Below are 25278 nucleotides of genomic sequence, written 5' to 3' on the forward strand. Positions count from 1 at the left end.
ATTGGTTTGGGTTTGGGTTGCGGCATTTCGCCTGAATAAATCAGTTCAAATGGCCAGGTTCGGCACCTCTTTTGGCTTAGTCTAAAAAAGCCAAAAAGTACTGTCCTAATTATATTGTCTGTCTCCTGTATTTCGAGACGTTTGAACCTTGGGGACCATCTGCTTTGAAGACGGTGACTGAAATCGGTCTTCGCTCGACTGATAAAACAGGTGATTGCCGTCCAACTGAGTACACAAGACAGTGAATATGCAGTGCAATCCAAAGAAGTAATGCTGTCGCTGTCTTAGGTACTGTTGGGGTATCCAGGAGTCCATATGAGGTATTTTATATACTTGAGGAAACCTAGAATATCAATAGTTCTATAATTATTATTTTATTTACATATTTACAAATTTTATCACTTATTTTGATTTTTTTTATTATTTATTATTATCTTTTTTTCACTATATATTTTTTTAATTCTCTATTTAATATGAAGCTATTTGTTTGCAATAATAAAATCATTCTAGAATATGGAGAAAATGTCTTAATTTAATAAATTTGTAAAATTTAAATCCTGGTTTAATAATGGCGTTGCATTACAATTGAAATAATTATTGATTGAAAGGGAAATATATTATGAAATTTGCTATTATAAATATTACAATTTAGTCCTCATAGTCCAATGCATAGGGTACTAGTTTTTTATTCGGGGGCTCCGAGCTCCAATTCCCGATGTCGTCAAAATATATTTTGTATGTAATAGTTTCATTTCTACTATTATACTAATGTTTCAATACACTACTATAGTTGGTCCTCTTGGCGTATTGTAAAAAGAATATAATTGTACCTACATACATAATTTTGAAAACACTTCTGAGAAAATATATTATAACCAATAGAAAAAATCTTTCAAAAACCCCCGCAGGAATCGAACTTGCATCTTTCGAGTTTCGCGCCTATAGTAGCTCAATTTGGAAAGCGCTTCAGAGAATATTAAGAACCATTAGCTAAAATTTGTCACAATTAAGTATTGCACCTATAGCATAGCGGTCTATATGAATGGGCGCGAAACCCGAGAGATGCAGGTTAGATTCCTGCGGGGTGTCTTACTTGGTGAAAGATCTTTTCTATTGGTTATAATATATTTTCTCAGAAGTGTTTTCAAAATTATGTATGTTCAATAATTTAGAATGTTACATTTTTAAATCGTGTGAATAATAATTATTCGTTGAATAAAAAAAAATACCGGCCCACGTGCTCGTTGTAGGTCAAAATTGAGTTTTTATTGTATTTTCAAACCATGATCCTGGACACTCCTTAAACGTTGTAGATAATCTATCTATATAATTTTGAAGCCTTATTATTAAACACGCGCGTCAAGAATATTATTATATTTCACCATCGAATATTCTGTTATTATCACACAAAACGTTATTATCGAAAACGAAAAAAAATAAATGTAGGTAAAATATAAATCCGTTCGAAATATAATATTATTCATGAACAATGGAAATTATGTATCCATCGTGTCTAAAAATGGAAAAGGGATTTTCAATAATATTTCACCTACCCGATGTTATATTTAGTATGCTATGACTGTTCGAAATAATTCCAAAACACTCATTTGAGAACCGTAAAACATCACGTTCTTCATGAAATTTATATTGTTTCTCTGGAGAGTGTATAAAAAGTCTTTTAAGGGACATTTTTTTGTATTCTCAAAACGTTCGGCGCATAATTCAATTACAGTTTATTCCACATGACGGGCATATCAAAATAAATTGCCCTTTTCGCGCGATTTTCGGGCTGTATTTCCATATTGTAAACATGGTTTGCCGTGCATATTGAGTGGTTACAATATTGTGCAGGAACCGCTAAGTATTCGAAATCGAAACGGAATACTAAATGAATCCACGTCTAATCTAAAGGTTTTCATGTTATGAAATAAATTATCCCCCTATAAAATTTAATAATATTTAACTATTGATAAAACAGAACTCTTTAATGACAAACAAAAGTTTGATGGACATAATTATTTGCCTAAAATTAACAAAATTGATAATTTGTATCAGGGTTATTAATGAGAACTAACAATTTTAAATTTCCCGCAATTTTGCACTGGTGTCACATTCGACGAAATGAAACTGGATTTATGCACCAAAGTCATGGAAAATATGGCAAAAATAATAAATATTAATCATCTGCCAAAGGCTATTATTTGAACAATGTTATAATAATTATGATCTAGTGCAGTGATCGCTAGACGGTCGCTCACAACAGCATTTTCGGTAACTAGTGGAGGATATTTTATCATATTATTTATAAATGTGCCTTTCAAATTTTATTATTGGACTCCAAAATGAAATATTTCTCGAACTAAGTTTCAATGAAATGCTTAAAAAGTTAGTTGTCTCCACTGTAGAATCTGTATGGCCTTTCGTCCCAATAGTAAAATATCCAATTGTAGTTCGAATTGCGCTCAAAATGAAGGCATTCTCTTGTTCTACCTATTTATATACTCATGTGAATCAACGTTTTCCACTACCAATGTGGTTAAAAGTAAACATAGAAACAGACTCACAGATAATTGCATTCGGATGGAAGTGACAAGGTTCACCGTGGATTGAAAAAAATGTGGAGGAAAGTCAATCTTTTAAATAATTATCATTACTTTTACTCACACTTATTTCAAAATATTTTTTAATTAATATTTTATTTATAAATAAATAATTAAAGTACGCATTTTATGTTTTATTGGAAGTTTAATGTCCTAATTTATTTCAAATAATATAATAATATTATGTATGGTACGATGTATATAAAGATTTTCCTTTTGAAGTTTCTAAAACGAGTATTTTCCGACAAATTCTCTTCAAGACATGTTCGCCTTTCATTCTCTTGAAGCTCATAAGTCACTTCTGCTCTAACAGCATTTTTTTTCTCTCACGTGTTATAGTTTCCAATCCTGATATTCTGGAAAATTTGAATTTTTATGCACTCGTCAATTACATGCGTAGTCGCAGCCGTGACCTATTTTGGGTGAAAGCTGTTTCCTCACGTAAGGCTCACCAGGCACAAATAGCGAGGGCTGTGCAGCTGGTCAACGCACTTCCTAGAGATGTAGACATTTTTAACGTGCAATATGTATTTTGTTTAAAATTCGATTTTATTGTTCAGTTTTAATTTTTCTTGAATTATTGTATTTTTTTTATTTCATTTCTTTTGCTATAAAATTATTTTATAAGTCGATTTACCTGTACTTGTTATTCTAAAAGTCATATTGTGAACGTCTTGAATTAATGATTTGTTGTGTCCTCATTGTGTCTTTTTAAAATAAATAAATAAATAAATAAATAAATAAATAATTATAGCTATGCACCATAATCACAAAAAATTATGTTACTTTAATTTGTATCCAAAAAACATACAAAAATAGAACTTTAAATTAGAGATGTCATAGTTACTCCGCTTATTTGGTCGTCAAACGCTGATTCTGGCTTGATTTCAGATGGTGCTTTGAATAAATGTATCATTACATATTGTTATAAAATATTATTAGATACCTATATGAAATGAATCAATAAAGTAAGTAAATAACGGACCAAACTCCTGCAGTAATATAGGATCGGACATGATCGGAAAAAAATACTGAATAGTAGTACTAGCTAAATGCCCACAATAATATATTATCTGTGTATTGTTATATTATTGTATAAGGGAAGTTTTTAAATCAATAAATAAGAAATCCCTTTAGAAATAAATATTGTATAGGCTATGAACTGTAAGTTTTACATCATAAAATTCATACTGTATGCTGTTACTGTTAATTACCTACTTATAAGGGATCTAGATATTATCACTATGGCCATTGTTCATGGGAACATCCCATGTATTAATAGATTCCTCTTCAGTGTTCAACCTATATATTATTGTGTATGTAGTTAATGTAAGGAGGACTTTTGTACCCGAATCCGTGGCGCTAAGCTATGTTAAATACCTGTTACCTAATTTAATCCACAAAATTATTTTATTAAGATAAACTCGTTAATTACTAATTTTGGATAATTATAGCAGCCTGATTAAACCGTGAGATAAGAATGTTATACTAGCTAGGATTTAAATATCAATGAACAGGTTTAGTATTTAAATTATCTACTTACGAAAAAATCATAACCTTTTATATATTATTTTACGCTTACTAATCGTATATTTAACGAGTACTATTTAAGACCACTTATTTGTTGTTTCGATTCCAGTCGAATACTGCGAAATGAAAATAAACACAGTGGCAGTCTTATGGAATAATAATATAATATGTACATAAAATGCAAACAAACAACTTCAAGCGACCTCAAGATTATATTCTGCTGGAAAGACTTTTTAGGTCACTGGAAACTCTTTTCGTAGGTACTATTTTCACACAATGTTACTCCTAACGGCCCACATGCTCAGCGTAGGTCAAAATGGAGCTTTTATGGTATATTTAGAGCATAACCCTGGACATTCCTTAAATATTTTACATGATCTATTTGTAAAATTTTGAAGCCTTATTATCCTTTATATTTATTTTAAACATTTGATGACTGCATCAAGTATTTTTATTACATAAAATAGTATTCTTTTAAACCTCTCGCGCTAATGTTTTAGAATATAGTCATATTTCGGTACATCCATGTGCAGTGGTGTTAATATTTTTAAGATTTAATAATTTTTAAACGCATTTACAAAACTATTAGTAAAATTAATGTTAACATTATATAGTGACATATTTACGATAAAAATTTATATTTTATAATCTTCGTGATCCCAAATTTGACTAAAATTAGGTATTTTATTATTCAAAAAATTGGCACGATTCACACATTTTAAGATAATTCTGACGACACTGTTTATAAGCTTTGTCTTTGACCATTTAAATGTCATAAACATCCTTCGAATAGTGTTTGCTTTATAATAATTATTGACCTAAGAATAAGGTAGTATTTTTTTGAAATACACAATTTCTATTGGCATTTCCCAGTGGTTAAACTACAACATACGACCGTAGCTATAAATTGACAAACGATAAATTTAACATGATCTTACTCCCTACCTTAATCTTAGGTCAATAATTATTATAAAGCAAACATTATTCGTAGAATGTTTATCACATTTGAATGGTCAAAGACCTATCAGTATCTTTAGAATTATCTTCAAATGTGTTAGTCGTGCCCATTTTTAAATAACAAAATGCCTAATTTTTGTCAAATTTGGGATCACAAAGATTAATAAATATATTTTTTATCGTGAATATGTCGCTATATAATGTTAACATTAATTTTACTAATGGTTTTGTAAATGCGTTTAAAAATTAATAAATTTAAAAAATATTAGCACCACTGCACATGGATGTACCGAAATATGACTAAATTCTAAAACATTAGAGCGATAGGTTTAAAAGAATACTATTTTATATGTAATAAAAATACTTTACGCAGTCATCAAATGTTTAAAATAAATATGTAGGATAATAAGGCTTCAAAATTATATAAATGTAATATTATCTACAACGTTTAAGGAATGTTCAGGACCATGCTTTGAAAATTGCATAAAATCTCCATTTTGACCTACCCGGCGCACGTATCCCCTTAAGCCTTGAAATTAGTGTCTCCCATTACCGACAAAATGCCGATGGAAAATCAAATTCAATTATAACAGAATATTATTTTAATATATATAAGTAATATTTATTAATATATTGTTATATCACGGTTTGACCAGGCTGCTATCATTAGTCAAAAATTAGTAATTAACGATTTGATCTTATTAAAATACTTTATTGGATTGATTTATTTAGACAATTGTATAAACAGGTATTTAACATACATAAGTTAACAGTTAGTATGAGATCTGATACAATAGTGTCATTATATTGGCTAAGCGATCTATAATATATAGGTTGGTTACTCAAGGGGAGCGTCCTCTAATCAATAGATTTTACACAAAAGCATCATAATTATCGACTCCATGATATACATCACAATTTATCATTACTTCTCTCAACATTTTGGGAACATACTTTTAAAATCAAACAACAAATTCTTATCTATAGACGATACCTAATCTAAAAGGTATCCCTTATGTATTGCTAGAAAAACATCCCATATTACTGTGAGAATTTGGTCAGAATTGACTTATTATATAATTATATTGATTCATATTTTATATCCAATAATATTTCATAACAATTAGTATTTCCAAACACAAAATTTTCAACAATAGTTTGGATGCTTATTTATTTGTTTATAGAGTTTTCACGTGTTTATATTATTGTCTCAATTTATTATAAAAACGAGGATTCTTTTCTGTTTAGTGGAAGCAAGTGACAAACAATTTTTGCAAATAACCGATATGCTGGACTATTTGATAGGTTAGGTTACATTATTCTTAATAATTCAGGAATTTTTCCGAAATCGGCTATGAAAATTGCCGCTGTTTCCGCATGGCATCCAGTAAATAGACTTGTACCAAACAGAAACATTACTCTATTCTGTGTCAGTCTACATTTGCCATTGGGTAGCTGCAAACATTGCCTATAGATGCCAAAATACAAAACCCAAATCGTAGTAAAATTACTGAATTATAATAGTACAAAACTAAATAAATAAATAATTTAAATTCAAATCCCATCAAGTAAGTACCTACCCTAAGTTTTATTTATTATTTACGATACAAATTTATGTTCCTACAATTTTAGTTTAACTCTTTATAGAGTATACTTTTAATTTCCCATAGAAAATTGACAAGGTTTAGATACGTATTTGTGTTAAAACGCCGTGAGCATATTAGTATTTACTGAATTGTTGTATTTTAATGAGACTTTTTGAAATTGTCTTAATGAAAATATAGCTAACGCAGTTCCTCTGATAATTTCTAATAACAACGTGAAAAAAAACAACATAAGACGTCACAACGTAGACGTGACGTATGCATGTTTATTTGACGCCTTCTTTCTAGAAGCAAAAATCTAATGATATATAGATCAGCGCTGTCCAACTTCTTTTAGGCCGCGGGCCATTTTTTCTTTAGCAAATATTTCGGGGCCAAAGAGGATAGGTAAATGAAAAGTCAGTTAATGTCAATTCAAAAGTTATTTTTAACACAACTAAAAATAATATAAACAATATATTACTGTTTTTTTTTTGTAAAATTTTTCAGTCATCATAAATTAATTACGTTTATAAAACAATGATTATACTTATACGTACATATAAGTTGTCCAATGGGAGCATTGTGGCGTTAGTTGTTGAGCAACAATTTCTTTTATGTCAATATAAACATTTGTTGTGGCAAGTCTAATTATATTTTCAAGCGTGGTCTCTCATTTTTGGGTATTTTTCTATAAGAATCCAAAAGGTTGAACACTTATATTCCAGTTGATCCACCAGATGCAATAAATGGGTCAGCCTGAATATCGCATATTTCCAATTGATATTTAGGATCAGCAGAGCTAATATCGATTATGAATGGATCACTGAATAAATTAATACTCAGCTTAAGGACATCAAATTGAGAAAACCTTGTATTAAAATCTTCAATCAGGGTAGGTATCTAATTTAAGTAAAAAAAAATGTTTTGAAAAATTATTTTTAATATTTAGTAGTATTATGAAATGTTTTCATATTTTAATGTATGATGGGTAATTCTCTCCCCAATGTTTGATGAAAAATTTGCTGTACAGCTCGCAGGCCGCCAGTTAGACAGCGCTGTTATAGATAGAATATAGAGGAAATAAAGTCGAACTTACTTCTAAATAAAGCTAGGCTGGAATTCCATATTTAGAAGACTAAGCCGGCTCGCACATCACAACTCGCCTCGTGTGCCTTACCGCCATAAATCAAAATTTCTGAGAACGGGCAGCCGGCGTTCCTTCATACAACCTCGCACATCTGTCTAGCGATATCGACAGTCTGGAGAAAAATGGCCGATCCGCCAATTGTGCGCTTGCGCGGAGTCGACTTTTTTTAGATACAACATGCAGGCTGTAGCAAATGCGACATATTGCATCTGCGGATCGTCTCGCGTTGCAGTTGTATTGGCCAATCTGCGAATCTCCATTTGATAACGTTTGTTTCTTGGTTTACGATGACGTCACATCGACGAATTCATCGTAAGACGCATGCTTCTGATGTGCGAGCTCTCTAAGGTTACCTTTGATTTGTAGCATCGCCAACTTAACCAGTCCGTATCAGACCTCGGCACTGGCAATAATACTGTCAAAGTTGTCTTGCGTTGCAACGTACGAATTTGTAAATTAATACTTTTTTTATGTTAGCGTTATTTACTGTAAAAAAATATGTTAATTTATGAACATGTGCATTGTAACGCAAGATAACTTTTACTATGCTGTTGACAGTGCCGAAGCTTGCAACAAACTGGTTGAGTCGATGACGCTGCATAGTGATTGATTTCAGGTGAGATGTTGGTTACGCAATGATAATTCGGTCATTCTAGCCAAAAATCGGGATAATTATTTATATCTTATACATTCTGTAATGCACCTTTGACACTAATTAAGAGAAATGAAATTGCTTCAGATACCATCTCACTATATGTAGTTATGTACAAAAGTATTGATACACCAGTTCAATAGGGGAATAACTCATAAAACCTTGTTCCGAGATAATGGCGTTTGAATTTTTTGCAGTAATTCTTATTTTATTTTTAAAGCCTTGATTTCGATAAAAAGTGTATGTTTTTTTGTATTTGATTTAGTGGAATTCATCAATGCACAATGAAATTGTACATTTTAATAACGAATTAACAAATAAATTTGATTATATAATGGAATTACTGATTAATCTTAGAAAGGATTATTCGATTTTATGACACATTGAAGAAATTTTAAATTATTTTTTTTGCTGAATTATAAAGAGATACATTAAATGGCATTCTTAACTCAAAACCTTTAAATTTCGAGTTGTTCCCCTATTGAACTGGTGTATCGGTATGTACGTAAACGGACGGTACACTTTTGATCGATGATATATGAGGTTGATCAATGATGATGAAAAGTTCAGTATAGATGATGGATGCGACGTTCGCTCAAACCATATCAGATTTAGCACAACAAACGTCAAACATATGCATTTTGAGTCACTTAGTAGTTAACGACGGCAAAGTTTATCACAAGCCCGCAACGCGACCGCTTTCTTCATGTTACTCGAGCTAACTGACTGTATTCAATCACAGTCGATTGATCACCCGTAATTGCTAGTCGTCTGGTCTTTTGAGAATAATAAATAAGAATGTGAGGTAGGTAGGGAAATAAGGGATGACGGCCACTATATTTGGCTCATCCAGTGTTTATTTAACCTTTGCCTAATTTTTATCTTAATTAACATTTGCCATGGTCCATTTATTGTCACTGTGATTGTTATTTTAATTAGTTCTAGGACTAAGATAATTATTGCGTAGGCAGAAAATATATTAAAACATTTACAAAGAAAATACAATCTTCCTTAATTCGTAATATAGGTACTATGGGAAATAATGAGTAACAATTATACCAAGGCTAATATCATTTTACCCACAATAGCGTGTTAACCCTCTTATCATATTCCGAAAGCGTTTGTACGAATGCTTACGTTGCCCATGGCATAAATTCAGTACAACCTGCCGGCTCGACCCTCACTTGGCAGGAGTTGATATTGCAGACCTTTTTGCTAACCCTTTCACGTACACTGACAATTATTTACGAATTAGTTTACTAATAACACAGTTCTATGTAGGTACAATCTGTTTAGTGCTTCAAATTTAGGAAAGTTAAATAATTTATTTAGACAAAGATAAAAATGAAAAAATTCTGGTTTTCCTCATAATATTAATTTAAGTAATTAGAAATTTATTTAATTTAATATTAAAATGATGATACATTTATTTCAGTAAGTACCATATTATAATCTTTTTTTAATAATAATATTTCAGTAAATATATTGAAGAAATAAACGATTGGATTGATCCCCTTTACCCGCATCTCACCTCACCGCTCCACCACCACAATCTAACCAGTTTACCGACTCGGGATCTTTATTAATAATTTTCAATCGACAATAGCTGGATATAGGCGCTCACCCCTCTATTTCTGCCTCATTTTGTCTCACCCCACCACTATCACTATCTCACAATTTTACCTACTCAAGTTGCAGGTGCGTTATTTTGAGAACATTTCATTAATTTTTTTAAATTGCAAGATAATATCAAGATAAAACTCTACTAAATTAGTATTAATAATCTGAGCGATAAGTTGTGCGTCATCTATTAATGATGACACAACAGTTTTTGAGTTATAACGGAATACATAGAAATAATAGACACAAAATTAAAAAAAAAATTACAACATTCATGTGTAGTTGTTCTGGAAATAGTCAAATTAGAACAAATTATTTCGAAATCATAAATAATGCAGATTTTATTTTTCTTTTTTTTTACATATTACAGATAAAAAAACCATTCCACTAAACCTGTTAGTCACATTCTTAAAATACCTTTAGATTAACAAAGAAATTTTGTAGGTATTAAAACCATACATAAGTTAGGGTTGAAATCACTTATATGTCATCTATATCTATTATTCTTATATATTTATACTCATATTGACTCATATTTGCACAAAGGTATTCTCTAACTCTTTCCACTTACTTCTGTCTCGTATAATTCATAACTTTTTAAAAATCTTAATATGTATTAGATTTTTTTTAAATAGTGTAGGCCCACCGATAGGGTTAAAGACTCAAATGAGCAGTCATGCAGGATTGCTCTAGTAACACACATGCCCCTATCACAATAGAAATGAAACCAAACTAATGGACATGAGCCTGCCTTACTGAAATGAGTATATAGGTACACATTATTACCACACACGTTTTTTTTCTAGGAATAGCTTAATGACGCTTTTTTAATTACTAGGCTTATATTAACTTCTGTAGGATTGTTTATGGAAAGAATAACATATACGAATTTCTCCGTTCTGAAATATATATACATGAGACATGCTCTATATAGATGTATTCTGAGAATTCCATAATTCTTTTTGAATTTGTTAAAAAAGAAAACAATTGTTTGTAGAAGGAGGCTGGTTATACGACTATCCAACGAAACAAATGATACTATAAGGCTCATAATACATTGAGTTATGCGGACAGCAGAATTCAGGGATCTCTGAAACGACATAAGAACGACAATACAAACTTACCCTCCAAGCCAAGCCCGGTTTTAATTAGACATATCATAAGGCATTTAAATTGAAACGTATGACATCTTTAGTTTTTTATGCATGGGAATGTCTTGTGAGCAGTTACCCAAGACTGAAGTCGGCACGCTTTAAAGTATGGTTTAACTGAATTTACTGGACATTCAGCTACTAATACATGAAAGAAAGAAGCACGGAGAATCCAGTAAAATAAAATGCTAATATATTAACAAATAGCACCTGTACACGTGCATGGATTTACTGGCAGCAGTGGTGAGTATTTTAAACTATCGTTACAATAACTGTTTACACGTAAAGATGCTGACTGACTCTCAAATCTCATTCTTATTTAATCTTTTTTAAAGCCAAAGGTAACGTTGATAAATGGAATATTTATTATAATATTACATAGTATTCGTTTTTTTCAATGGTTTAAACAGTTTTAAATACGGGTACATCATATCAATACATTACCATACACAAAACAAATTAAACAACTATAAATCTCCCTAGGGTTCTTAGTTTTAGCTATATTACGTTTATAATAATAAGGATTTTACGTTTTACGTTGTATACGTCATTTTGTATTGAAATTCTATCCGCACATATTTACAAGGAAGCAAAAATCCACCCTTTTTGGTACGTGATTCCGATGCAATGACCAGTGGAACAAACATCACGTAGAAACTACTTGCATTCATAAAAATCACGTTTCGCGCACACATATACTCTCCTATTTTGTTTTGATAATCCACCACAAATTTTATAAAACATTGGATGACACGGGTATTGGGTACATACAGCTATTTAAATCGTATCATAAAGCATCAAAAATTGCAAAAGAGGTGGATTCATTCTAATCTCTATATAATATGTCAACAAGTATATTTCATACCGCTAGGTGATTAGGGTATCTCTATCCAGAAAATTTTTCTTTTATTTTTTTGACATTTTTTTTTTGTATTTTTTTTATTATTTGGCATAAAAAAATACCTATAACCTCAAATTTTCATTTCCTACCCCCATCCTCCCATTTTTTAATCGCGATTTTATTATTTTTGTATGAACAAATTTAACCGTCGTTCGTATTTCAAACAGAACGAAATTATTTATGTTGTTGAATGTCCGAGAAGAATTCAAGAGAAGCGTCGCGTCATTTTGACATTTCATTCGGCAAATCACAACGCAGTGCGTGCAAAATTTTGTACGATTTATTTTAATTTATCTATTTTTATGTGCGTGTATTACAGTGCACAATGCCAGCAAGACGCAAGGGGGGGCATTTGGGCCGTCGAACGAATAAAGCAACAAACATGTGAAATAGTAGAGTAGAAAAAACAGACGAACAAATCCAACAAGATAACAAAAACGTGCGTGTAAGCATGTCGCAATTGCGTGCATCTCAATCACAAGAGGCACGAGCTGAACGAAATTAACAACGACAATTGGAACGGAGCCAAGCGCGCCGGTTCGTAGTTAACACACGCAGAGTAAATGACCGACAACGCCAACAAGTACATCGAACATTTACATCCGCTTCGTTCCTTCAACTCGCATTCGAGTACGAGCCAGATATTGAATATTCCGCTCATCCGAAAGTGCTGATTGGTGCTATGGACAAAGAATGTCCCCATTGTCATGCGCTCAAATTCAAACATGAGTCAGCCGGGATGAGTCAGGAAAAGTGCAACTACCAGAAATTGAGATACCACCAGAACCATTGAACAGCTTGCTCATTGGCACGGTTCCAGATTCAAACCTGTTCCTGAAGTCCATTCGCACATTCAATTCATGCTTCCAAATGACTTCGTCCGGAGCAACAGAAATAGTTCACAATACTGCGGCAAATGGTCAACAATTCCATTCTACGTTCAAAATCAAAGGTCAAGTATACCACAAAGTAGGCTCATTGCTGCTAATGCCAAACGAACCACATACATTTTTACAAATCTACTTCATGGGCGCGGCAGTGAGGACATCAATCATGTGGATGCACGTTGCGGCTACAATAGCCTCAATTCGCCTAATGCCAGGCGCATTGTCGGCAAACTGGACGCCCTGTTGAATGAGCACAATGAATTACTGAAATTCTTCAAAGCACACATGCACGAATTGGAAAGTGACAATCACGCTATTGTCATCAATCCTGATAAAACACCAGCTGGAGAGCACGTACGTCGATTCAATGCGACTGTTGTTGACGACATTGCTGGAATCATGGTTGGCGACCGCACATCGACGCGAGAAATCGTGATTCGAAGAAGAAACAATAATCTGGAGTTCATCGCTGACACACACCGTTCATACGACGCTCTCCAATATCCGCTAATTTTCTGAAAGGGACAAGACGGATATTGCATAAACATTAAACAACGAGATCCTGTCACAGGTAATTCATTCATTATGAACATCATTACTCATTTTGAATTGAGAAAATGAATGGTTGATGTTTTTTTGTTTTTATCGGCGGTCATCGTCTACAGTTCTCTATTCCTCTTTCTGTCATAGATCCCATCCCCACACACTTACGATACATTTGTTACTTTTTATTTAACAACCAAAATATTCACTAGAAATAATTTATATGGCAGAACAACGTTTGCCTGGTCAGCTAGTAATCTAATATAATCCTCGCAGTTGGTTTATATTGAATAATTTTAATTTGTTTATTATATAACATCGATGCTTTCAAGATAAATGTATACCTTTCATCTAAACGCAAATTAAGAAAACAACATAGTGTAAATTAAATGGTGGATTACGAAATCAACGTAACTGTCAGAACTGAACAATTTTACCGGAGAGCAAAAAGACTTACTTAATAGAATCTTTTCCTTGTGAATTATGATTTTTGAAGTTAAACTTCTTTTGGCGCGTTTGGGAAATCAGATCAGAGTGTATTTTTGGCATGTAACACATAATTTATTTTTTCACAAGAAAAAAAACGCACTCGATTCATCAGCCGAACGCACTCCATTTACACCACAGTATGATACTGCAATCGTGACGATTATACAGGATAATATTATAGTTTAGAATTGTTCCGTTGCCCAGGCAGGGAATTTATTATTGTCGGCTATTTGCAATTCCATACGTAAACAAACGTTTAAACGTCAGTTAGTAATATAAGTTATAGTGTATAGAAATAAACCAATGGCGTTCCAGTGAGCGGTCCTTTTTCTTGAGTGTGTAATTTAACAAGATTATTAGAGCTAGTCAAAGAATCTAGTTTATCACAAGTTTTTTTTTGTTTTGCTACGCCAAAGAAGTATAACTTCTAACGTGCGTATATACGTACACACACCGATTTTTTTTATGTAATACTACACAATAATATGTACTTATTTTTCAATGAGAAATAATAATCATTAGAACTTTTAAATTACCTATCAGAAAAATATGTAATAGACAAAAATGTCATTTGACTTAATTATTATTAAATACACCTTTTAATTCGTGTTATGTGCTGTTTTTTTTCTTTAAATGTAAATAAGAGCGTGATATACAATACTTATATAATATAAAACATTTAAAAAAACAAAACTGACATAATATGTGGTTTTTATAATCTACCCCTCAATTTATTTATCATACTCGGGATTCAAGTTCAAGGCCTACTGCTTTAGAGGCGAACAACTTGCCATACGAGAGTGCACATGTCTCTTACACAAATTGAAAAACTAGTTAAACAAACAATTGCCAGACCCAGAATTCGAACCTGAAACCCACGACGCTATAGGCCGACGCTTAAACCGCACGGCCATCATGGGTGTGAAATGTACAAAATACCCAATGAATAAGGGGTCTTACAAGAGTACGCGATGTGATGGACGTAACCAAGCAGATGAAGTTGTAATGTATGCATATGTCACTCGGCGAGTGGATAACATATAGGCATACATTAATATAATTCTTCATTTGGTGTCGCCTTCTATCGAAGGCTGGTGACCAACTTTCAGTACACCTCCCTATTTTAAGCCAGTCGTATCAGATCCTCAACACCGTAATATCCATATGACACTAAACAGTCATAGGCCTGCCTTAAAATCAGTATGATTGACTAAATTTGAGGAAAATACGTAGTAGAATAATCGAGCGTTGGATATCCTTCTGAAAAATATTTTCTTTAAATCTGCCGTTAGAAATATTAAAACAATCCGTTCGGTCTTTCATCTGTCTTGAAGGAAACGAATATCTTCCAAACATGATTTAAACAAGCTGTTTCTTATTAATAACATTATCACCTAACTTTTTCAGATTTTCCAACAATGCAAACAGTCACAGCTGTTTTTTGATTGAGCCTCAAGAAGTTCTCTTTCACCAAAAATCTTTTAGAACTTAATATTAGTTTTATAACTATAGTTCCATACTATATAATAAAATAATTCTGCCTGACTGTCTTTACCGTTTGTTCTATTATAAATTTAAAATTTCTACATTTGTATTGATTAAAGGTACACAGCTTATAGAATAAGTACATTATTGTTACCAACTTAGTGAATAGTAGAGATACAAACTTGGATTTGCTATACAACTGTCTTTCAAAAAACTAAGTTATTTGTCAATGATGATAATTTAGTAGAGTTTTTAGACATCTGAAAACATTCTGAAGTTGCGCCAATTTCAAATAAAATCAAGCCGACTCTGCTTTATTTAGTCAATCGATCAGAAATAAAATAATTCGTCGATTAACACGTATCACCGATCTATTATTACGATTTTAACAGCACGTATAATTTAATTTAGTTCATTTTTAATTTAATAACAGGAACACTATTTTTATTTGTTTGGTTCATCTCTCATTGATAGGGATTGCAATACCTGTATACAATAAAATTATTTATCAATACCCGAATACCGGTTTCAAAAATCCAAAAATAGCAGTATTTTCGATATTAAGAAAGCATACACGTCTATGTTTTTCAAATGTTTTTTTCATAACCTACTCACTAAACTGTATTGCATATTAAATTAATAGAGATAGATATGTATAAGTTTTATTCTGCCAACCAAAAATATATTGACTGAAACCAACAAAAGTTAAATAACATTAAAACAAAATCTTTCAAATATACCTACGTATTGAATTGTTGCGATAAATAAACATATTTCTAAAAAGTGCCAAATATTTCCAATTATTCTATAACCATTGATCCCACTTTGATAGTACATCCAACAAACGCTGAATTTTAGAGAGATTTGTTTGTAGCCGGAATAAAATATTATGATCTATACTATTGTATACCTACATATTATTTACAAAGGTAAACAATATACATGTAGGTATGTATTTTAGGTTGGTATAAAATAGATTTTAATAGTTATAATTTATTGATAGGTACTTTTTTCTATAATATGTTTTGACGAATACCGGTTTTAATACCGGTATTCAATAAGAAATATCGAAATACCGGTATTTATGTATTCATTCGGTATTGCAATCACTAGTCATTGACTTCGAAATATTTTGTTTTACATTAGAATTGCGCAGAATTTTCATTTTTATTTAGGAAAATTTAAAATTATATAATATAAAATCAAGTTTATTATGTGATACTAAAATAAGGTTTTTTTATTTTCCAGTGGCAGTAGCTGTGTCGTTTTTTCTATGCTGGGCACCTTTTCACGCCCAACGCTTGTTAGCAGTGTATGGAAAAAACACGGAGAAGCCAAGCGACATGTTTTTACAGGTATATGACTTTGATGTTTATACAACGTTTTTTAAACAACATTCATTCAATATATGTTTTGTAAACACATCGATTTAATGAGCCATTATCCATACGAGGAAATTCTTGATATTTTCTTTCACAACTTACATATTTGTAATACTTACTTGTACGAACAATATTACTCTGAAAGTATTTTTCAAACATGCTAAAATCAACTCCACTGAATTGAGTTCCGTTAAAATCAATATACATATAACATTGATACTATATTTCATAAGTTTGGTTATATATTATGAGAATGGGACAACTGGACGCCTGGACAATTGGACGCCGCACTGTCGTAGACACGTAAACAGTACGTAGATGAGGAATTTTAATCAATTTCTATCTACTATTTAGTAGTTTTAATTCATTTTACTTTTACCATGACGTTTTTTTTATTGCGGATTGAGAATTACCATGCCTAAGGCTTTATAAATAAAAAACTCCCTTTCTGTTAGAAGTGAAACATATGCACGATTAAATCATTATTTACGCGTGCATATTTAAATTCTCACCAACTGTTAAATCATAATATAATAATTTAAATATAAATAATATTAAATATATTTTTTTAAAGTACATATGAGTAATTAACGTCTATATATTTTCGAATTGCGTGGCGTCCAATTGTCCCAGCGCCAAATCGTCCTAGATCCTATATTATTAGTATGTACATCCTCATTGCAACGTAGTAGAAGCAGCGTTGCCAACTTTGCGTTTTTCTTACTAGATGTAGAATTTTTCGATAGCCACCTAGTTTATGGCATTTTAATTAAGTAGCATTTTTTGAACCCTTTAAGAGCTTTAAATGTGCTGAAAATAAGCTAGATGTTTAGTTTATTTATTGAAGGTAAGTCGGTACTTGAGAAATAAAACAACACAATGAAACCATAGGAGCATTCTTGGCTCTACTTCTATAAATACTTCCTAGAACCTTCATTAATTCACTTAATTAGTCGACGCAGATAATTTAAGCAACATACACGATGGTCCCATCAAAAGAAGAGTGTTACAGGCTTCTACGTTTATCTATCTATACACACGATAGAATCCAGTGATTGCTGGAGTGAAATAACTAAGACATTTAAAAGGAAAGAATAAATATAAATGATTTTCTTATTATGAAAAGGCATCATATTTTTCATTAAATATTTATATTGTTTTTGTGTATTTATTTATTTAAATTATTATTTTTATAAGTATAGGTACATTACTTATAAGTCAAGTTTTATGAGTTTTATTTTTAAATAAATAAATATTTAAGAATCAAATAATATGGCCGTCGTCTCCAGAAAAGAAAACTCGAAAATAAATTTTGATTGTTTACAATATCTTCTTTCAATGAAGTATTGGAATTCCTAATTAAATAAATACCAACACCTGCACAAAATTATCTTTACATCCAGAAACAAAGACTTGAAAAAAAAAATCGAGCTACCACAATCTTCGATTACGAATTTCTCAAAAAGATAATAAATGAATGTTTGGAGAGCTTTTACTATAAAGAAACAGTACCTATAATACATGCTAAGATAACATTTAATTAACCTCTTAAAAATAGTCGTCATTACTTACATTATTATACATAAAATACATCAACAATATCACTATATCATAATATACGTATTAAGGGTCTAAGTGCTGTGGGTCGAAAATTGAGAATTTTGAGTATCTTTGCGATTTTTGATTTAAAAAACTGTAGATTTTGTAGGAAAGATGTATAAGTTAGGGGTTGCAATACCGGTATTCCAGTTTTTATTAATACCGAAATAATAAAAAGCCAAAATACCGGATTTTTCGGTATTAAGAAAGCACACCCGTTTACGTTTTGGAAAATGAATTATAAGTTATGTGCTGCTGAAATGCAAATATATTGAGTGAATCCAATAGAGGTGAAAAAATATATTTATATAAGTAATTGTCGCGATGAATTATGATAATAATATTTCAAAATAGAAAACATCCGTGACAAAAATGTTCAATTATTCTATATTATTATTGATGACTGTACAAGCGTTGAATTTAAGAAGCTTTTCCTGCAGCCGGGACTTATTTTCACCTGATGAACTTTTGAGGGCTTTAGTTAAAATTATCAATATATTCAAAACATCCGTAAAAATCACTAGTTCTACAATTATGATCAATACATAATAATGTACGATACCTAGGTATGTAGGTTTTTGCTATAAAATAATATTTTAAAAAGATTTTAATAGGTATATTTATTGATAAGAACCTACTTCTGTTTTTTTAATGTTCAAGAAATACCGGTATTCAATAATTAATACCGACAACCGGTATTGACATTTTCATTTTGGTATTGCAATCCCTATTATAAGTATACCGTTTTATTTAATTGTTTTTTTGTCTTAGAAATTAACTTTTAATGACCATATAAAATACATCAATACCATAAAAAAATATTACTGTAAAGATAGTCGTTAATAAATTTGAGAATATAAACATATTTGCTATATCAGAGGTCCGTAGTTATAGGTAGAACTCTTTCATATTATTATTATTTTATTTACATATAATGCACTTTTTTTTCAATTTTCGTGTAATAGTGTAATATTTTTTTTTTTTCGACCATGTCCGATCCTGATAGGATCATATGGGCCTCCACAGAGTGGAGGTTTGTACTGACAGATTTTGTTTTTTACGAGAAATGGATGTCAGCCACTTGCTCAACCTATTAGGTCCATACCCTGACACACACAAATTGAAAAACAATTTTTTTGTACTTGCCAGACCCAGGATTCGAACCTGGGACCCACGGCTTTGTAGTCCAACGCTTATGCCGCGCGGCCACTTTATTTATTTATTTTTATAGTAAAATATAACCACGAAGTCTTAATATAAGATAAATCTAAAATTTCGAGTAGTATAACTATATATAATAATAAATAATAACTAGAGTAGAATGTGATAGAAGTCGCTAAGCAGATGGAATGGCAATGGACTGAACATGTCACTCAGCGAAGAGATAACCGCTGAACAAATGCCGTCATACAAGGAAACTAAGTGACCATAGTTACAAAATAAAATATTGGAGAAATCCGTGACCTCGGTTAGTAATTAAAGTAGTAGGTACCTACTTTGATTTAATAAACAAAAACCGATTGCCAATAGTAGTTTTATTTGGAGAGCGCTGATGAGCAGGTATTTGAAAAAGGCGAATAATTAAAATTTGTTGTAATTAGTATGTCACCTAGTAGCATAGTGGACAATGCGTACGGGGCGTAAACCCAAGAGATGCAGGTTCGATTCCTGCCGGGTGTCTTACTTTTTTCAAAAAGATTTTTTTCTATTGGTTATAATATATTTTCTCAAAGGTGTTTTTCAAAATTATGAATTTTAGATAAACTAAACGATGGGAAAAGTTTTTCTGCTCATTTATTCAATTTTCCCATCAATTCGGCAATTACGATCATTACTCTGATTGATATAATTAAGGGAAATAATATTAGCAGCCATCCGAGAACACATTTATTTTATCGGTTAAAATAAATGGAATTTTAATATACAATTCTATTTTTAATAGCTACCTAATTACATGGATTATTCAAACACAGTAAGTATCCTGAAGATAATAATATTTATGTAGTTTTTCTTCGATGTATGTATTATATATATTGTTAGGTTGTTAACGTAACGTAACTTAACAAATATTAAAAAATGTATAAAGAAGCAAGATAGTAATAATAAATAACTAGTAAACTAAAAAAGATAGTAATAATAAGCTCTCGCCAATCTGTCTCGCTAGGTCTTGCAGACAGCTTTTCGTCATAGTGACTTGGTGTTGGATTTTAATATAATAATTGTAAAGTGTGTATAGACGGCGCCATAGTTTTCTCTTCGGGATAAATTTTCATTCACGTCAGACAGTTGAAAATTTAGCTGATTTGTCAGTTTTACGATCTGCATGTCGTCACTGCCAATACAAATTTGGAGTCATGTGCGTGCTCTATTCTGGAGTCTGGCCTTCTCAATATCGTCTGACACCATTTCAGGCTGCTAGGTTTAGCAGAACAGCTGGCAATCGCCGATTGCTACCACTGTTATTTTAATTTTAATACAATATATGTGTAGATATGTGCATTTAAATATGATAAATAATTATACATCTCAATCGTGATTATCATAAATAGCGATCCAATATAACGCGAATATTAATCTCTTACGGGTCCCATTTACATAATAAAAAAAGGTTAGCAGCATAAAAAATAAATTTAAACATTATTTTGTTTCATTGTCTATAAAAAATAAATGCTTGGAGTCATAGAATAATATTTTAAAAATCATATTTTGATTTAAAAATTAACCTTAAACAATATAGTTTCCCGGTGCGGGACATTCATATCGACACAAATGTTGATAAATAATGAAGCAATACATATTATATCTGATAAGAATAGGAATTTATAAGACCTAAAGATGCGGAATCAGCTTAAAGAGGCCTTCATCCAGCAGTGGATTGATACAGGTTGATGACGATAATGACGATATAAATGGGTAGGTATATAAAATCACAAATTTAAAAAAATATTGCAGTTTATATGACCAAGAAGAGTAGAATTAGGTTGGGATAACCTTCATCCAGCAGTGGATTAATCTCGGTTGATGATGATAATGACGATATTTTAATGGGTAAATATAATATCAGCAATTTTGATAAATATAGCAATTCATATGACCGACAGAAATTCAAACAACTTAAGAGAGGCCTTCATCCACCGGTGGATTGATTCAGGCTCATAATGATAATGGAAATATAAATAGATATCATATGTATAATATCACCAATTTTGATAAATACAGCAATTAAAATGACAGAAAGGAGTAGAATCAGGCATGGGAGGCCTTTATCCAGCAGTAGATGGGTTCAGGTCAATGATGATAAGGAATATAGAAATAGGTATAATATAGTAGTAGAATCAGGTTGCGGAACCCTCCATCCAGCAGTGGATTGATTCTGGTTGATGATGATGACGATATGAATATGTAGATAAATGTAATATCACCGATTTTGATAAATACAGAAATTCATATGACAGAAAGGAGTAGAATCAGGCTAAGGAGGTTTTTATTAAGCAGTGGATTGGTTCAGGTCGGTGATGATGATGATGACGATATAAATATGTAAATAAATATAATATCACCGATTTTGATAAATACAGAAATTCATATGACAGAAAGGAGTAGAATCAGGCTAGCGAGGTCTTTATTAAGCAGTGGATTGGTTCAGGTTGATGATAATGATGATGATGATGATGACGATATGAATATGTAGATAAATATAATATCTCTGATTTTGATAAATACAGCAATTCATATGACAGAAAGAAGTAAAATTAAGCTAGGGAGGTCTTTATAAAGCTGTGGATTGGTTCAGGTCGATGATGATGATGATGACGATATGAATATGTAGATAAATATAATATCACCGATTTTGATAAATACAGAAATTCATTTGACAGACAGGAGTAGAATCAGGCTAGGGAGGTCTTTATTAAGCAGTGGATTAATCCTGGTTGATGATGATGATGATGATGCTGATATGAATATGCTGATAAATATAATATCACCGATTTTTATAAATACAGGGATTCATATGACAGAACGGAGTAAAATCAGGCTAGAGAGGTCTTTATTAAGCAGTGTATTGGTTCAGGTCGGTGTGATGATGGTGATGATGATGACGATATGAATATGTAGATAAATATAATATAACCGATTTTGATAAATACAGAAATTCATATGACAAATAGGAGTAGAATCAGTCTATGGAGGTCTTTATTAAGCAGAGGATTGATCCTGGTTGATGATGATGATGATGATAACAATATGAATTTATAGATAAATATAGTATCACTGATTTTGATAAATACAGCAATTCATATGACAGAAAGGAGTAGATTCGGGCTAGGGAGGCCATTATCCAGCAGTAGATTGGTTCAAGTCGATGATGATAAGATGGATAGAAATATGTATAATATCACAAATTCGTCAACCAATAGTAGTAGAATCAGGTTGCGGAACTCTTCATCCAGCAGTGGATTGATCCTGGTTGATGATGATGATGATTATGATGACGATATGAATATGTAGATAAATAGCATTAGAAATTCAATACTGTCAAGAATACAATCAACGTAGAGAGGCCTTCATCCAGCAGTGGATTTATTGAGGCTCGTGATAATAATGGCATTATATATAGATAGGTAGATAATAATATAATATCACTGATTTTGATAAATATAACAATTCATGTGTAAGTAAGGAGTAGAATAAGGCTGAGGAGGCCTTCATCCAGCAGTGGATAGGTCAAGATTGATGATGATAGGGATGATAAAAATACGTAGATATTATACAATAGCACACATTTTGATGACTATAACAATTCGTATTAATTTCTTTCATTGTTTGCAATGGCAACTTTGTTAGTTTAATATGACTATCTAATCTATAGAAATTAGTAGCCTAGGTAATTATTCAATAAAAAAAGATTGAGTGAACAGCCACAAAGTATTTAGAAAAAATCAAATTTGGAATATTACGTTATCTATGAAATGGCGGACAGTAGCGTACCCCGCTGTCAAATGATATTATACGTAGTGAATTGTACCAAGATTATGGTTTGTTCACCGGAAAAAAGTGCGCCAATGCCTACATTACGATATTTGAATAAAAATAATCGAATTTGTTTGTCAAATAAAGGATTATAAGGTCTTAAGCGACGAAGACGTCATTCTGTGAGGCGTAAACAGTAAATATGGCAATTTTATACGGTGTGTAAGAAAATATCGGATATAAACGTCACGTACATGTAAAATCATGGAAAATTTCTGAAATGTGTTCAATTCAATCGGTAGATGAATCGGTAGCGCACATTTCGAAGTGAAGATGTAAAAATAACAATAAAATGTCGCTTAAATGAGCTGTTAGTGCATTTTCCAAAATCTCTTAGGATAATAATATATAGGAGATTACAAAATAATCTTTTTAATATGAAAACTATCCAATCAGAATCGATAAACAATCCAATTTTATGTATAGTAAAACACTCATATGCTTTAGAATTAATAAATGTACCATAATATTGTGTTTACCGAATACGTTTATAAGTAAGTGTTGTTATTTTCCAAAACAAGGGATGTTTTTGTTCGTCGCGTACGTCAATAAAATTTTAATGAAAGCTTTCCAATCGATCTTTTAAATACCAAGAATTCTAACCGACAATAGAAATTTATATTATTTTATAAATGAATCCGCAGACGAATTATTTTATTAATTATATATATTTTGAAAGATCTAAGACATTCAATTTCTTTAGACATTTTGATAAAATTAATATCTAAAATACGAAAACAAACTCATTAAAATTATATTTTGACCTAATTAAAAGGGTTCATAGAATATATATAATTATGAATAATAATAATTCACAATTCTACAAAACAATACCTAATTGAAATGTTTATAAGTGTTGGCTACGCTTTTTAGTGGACTTTAATAGGACGAGATGAGTTAGATGCTGGGAAGGGGGTGATTTTATCAAGTATTCCAGACACTGACATTTAATGATGATAAGGCTGGCACCATAATCTGGTTTTCACTCACTAGCACTACCACTCCCCGTTTACACTGTGCTTTTTGAGTCACTCTGTAGTTTGTTTAATAGATGGTTGGGTAGTTTGGTTGTTTATAAATTACTGTGATTTACGCGACATTGGGCGAACCGATAATCCGTAATTGAAATACTTCTGTGATGACGCTAGGGTCAAACAAATGCACGTCTTGACGCATTTATGATCTGGAAGTAACTATCTGTCATATATTTATCAATGTGCCTGGTACTTCAGTGCCTAAATGGCGGCAATTTATGGACGTGGATAGAGAATTTATATGGGATTTGCGCTACCAAAATTGCCCAAAACAAGTATTAATAAGTAATGTTCTGGACATCCGCAGAAAGAGAAGGGTATTTCAAGGGTCGTCCATATATGACGTCATGCTCTAAAGGAGGGAGGGAATATAATATGATAATTTATGGCGAAGGGGATAAAGGGGGTTGTATAAAATGTAATGTCATAAAACCAACAAAATTTTAACTCTTTTTTTCGAGGAATAAAATATCCCTGAAAACATTATAATAAATCGATCATTTTCCACGAATTTCTTTACCGGTAAGAGAGGAGTCTAATATTATGTAGTTTGGACACGGGGTCAAGTAAACGCCCACGATGGTCGATCGGTTACCGCGTTGGCATATAATATCGAGGGTTCCGGGTGCGAATCCCGGGTCTGGTAAATTCACATGTTTTTTTTCAACATGTGTTTTGATGAGA

General features: G+C 31.6%; 1 protein-coding gene across 2 annotated transcripts in view; it reads left to right on the plus strand.

Moving 5' to 3' along the window:
* The window catches only part of LOC147078295 (pyrokinin-1 receptor-like), a 197186-nt gene that overhangs the window by 94124 nt on the left and 77784 nt on the right, over positions 1-25278 (plus strand). For both annotated transcript variants that reach the window (XM_085958285.1, XM_085958296.1), the window contains exon 2: positions 16797-16903. In XM_085958285.1, coding sequence (XP_085814411.1) covers positions 16797-16903 — 107 coding nt within the window. The remainder of the gene's footprint in view (positions 1-16796; positions 16904-25278) is intronic.

The sequence above is a fragment of the Rhyacophila brunnea genome, unplaced genomic scaffold (genome assembly GCF_057557595.1).
Source record: "Rhyacophila brunnea isolate RB1 unplaced genomic scaffold, BYU_Rbru_1.0 scaffold_11, whole genome shotgun sequence".
Lineage (NCBI taxonomy): Eukaryota > Metazoa > Arthropoda > Insecta > Trichoptera > Rhyacophilidae > Rhyacophila > Rhyacophila brunnea.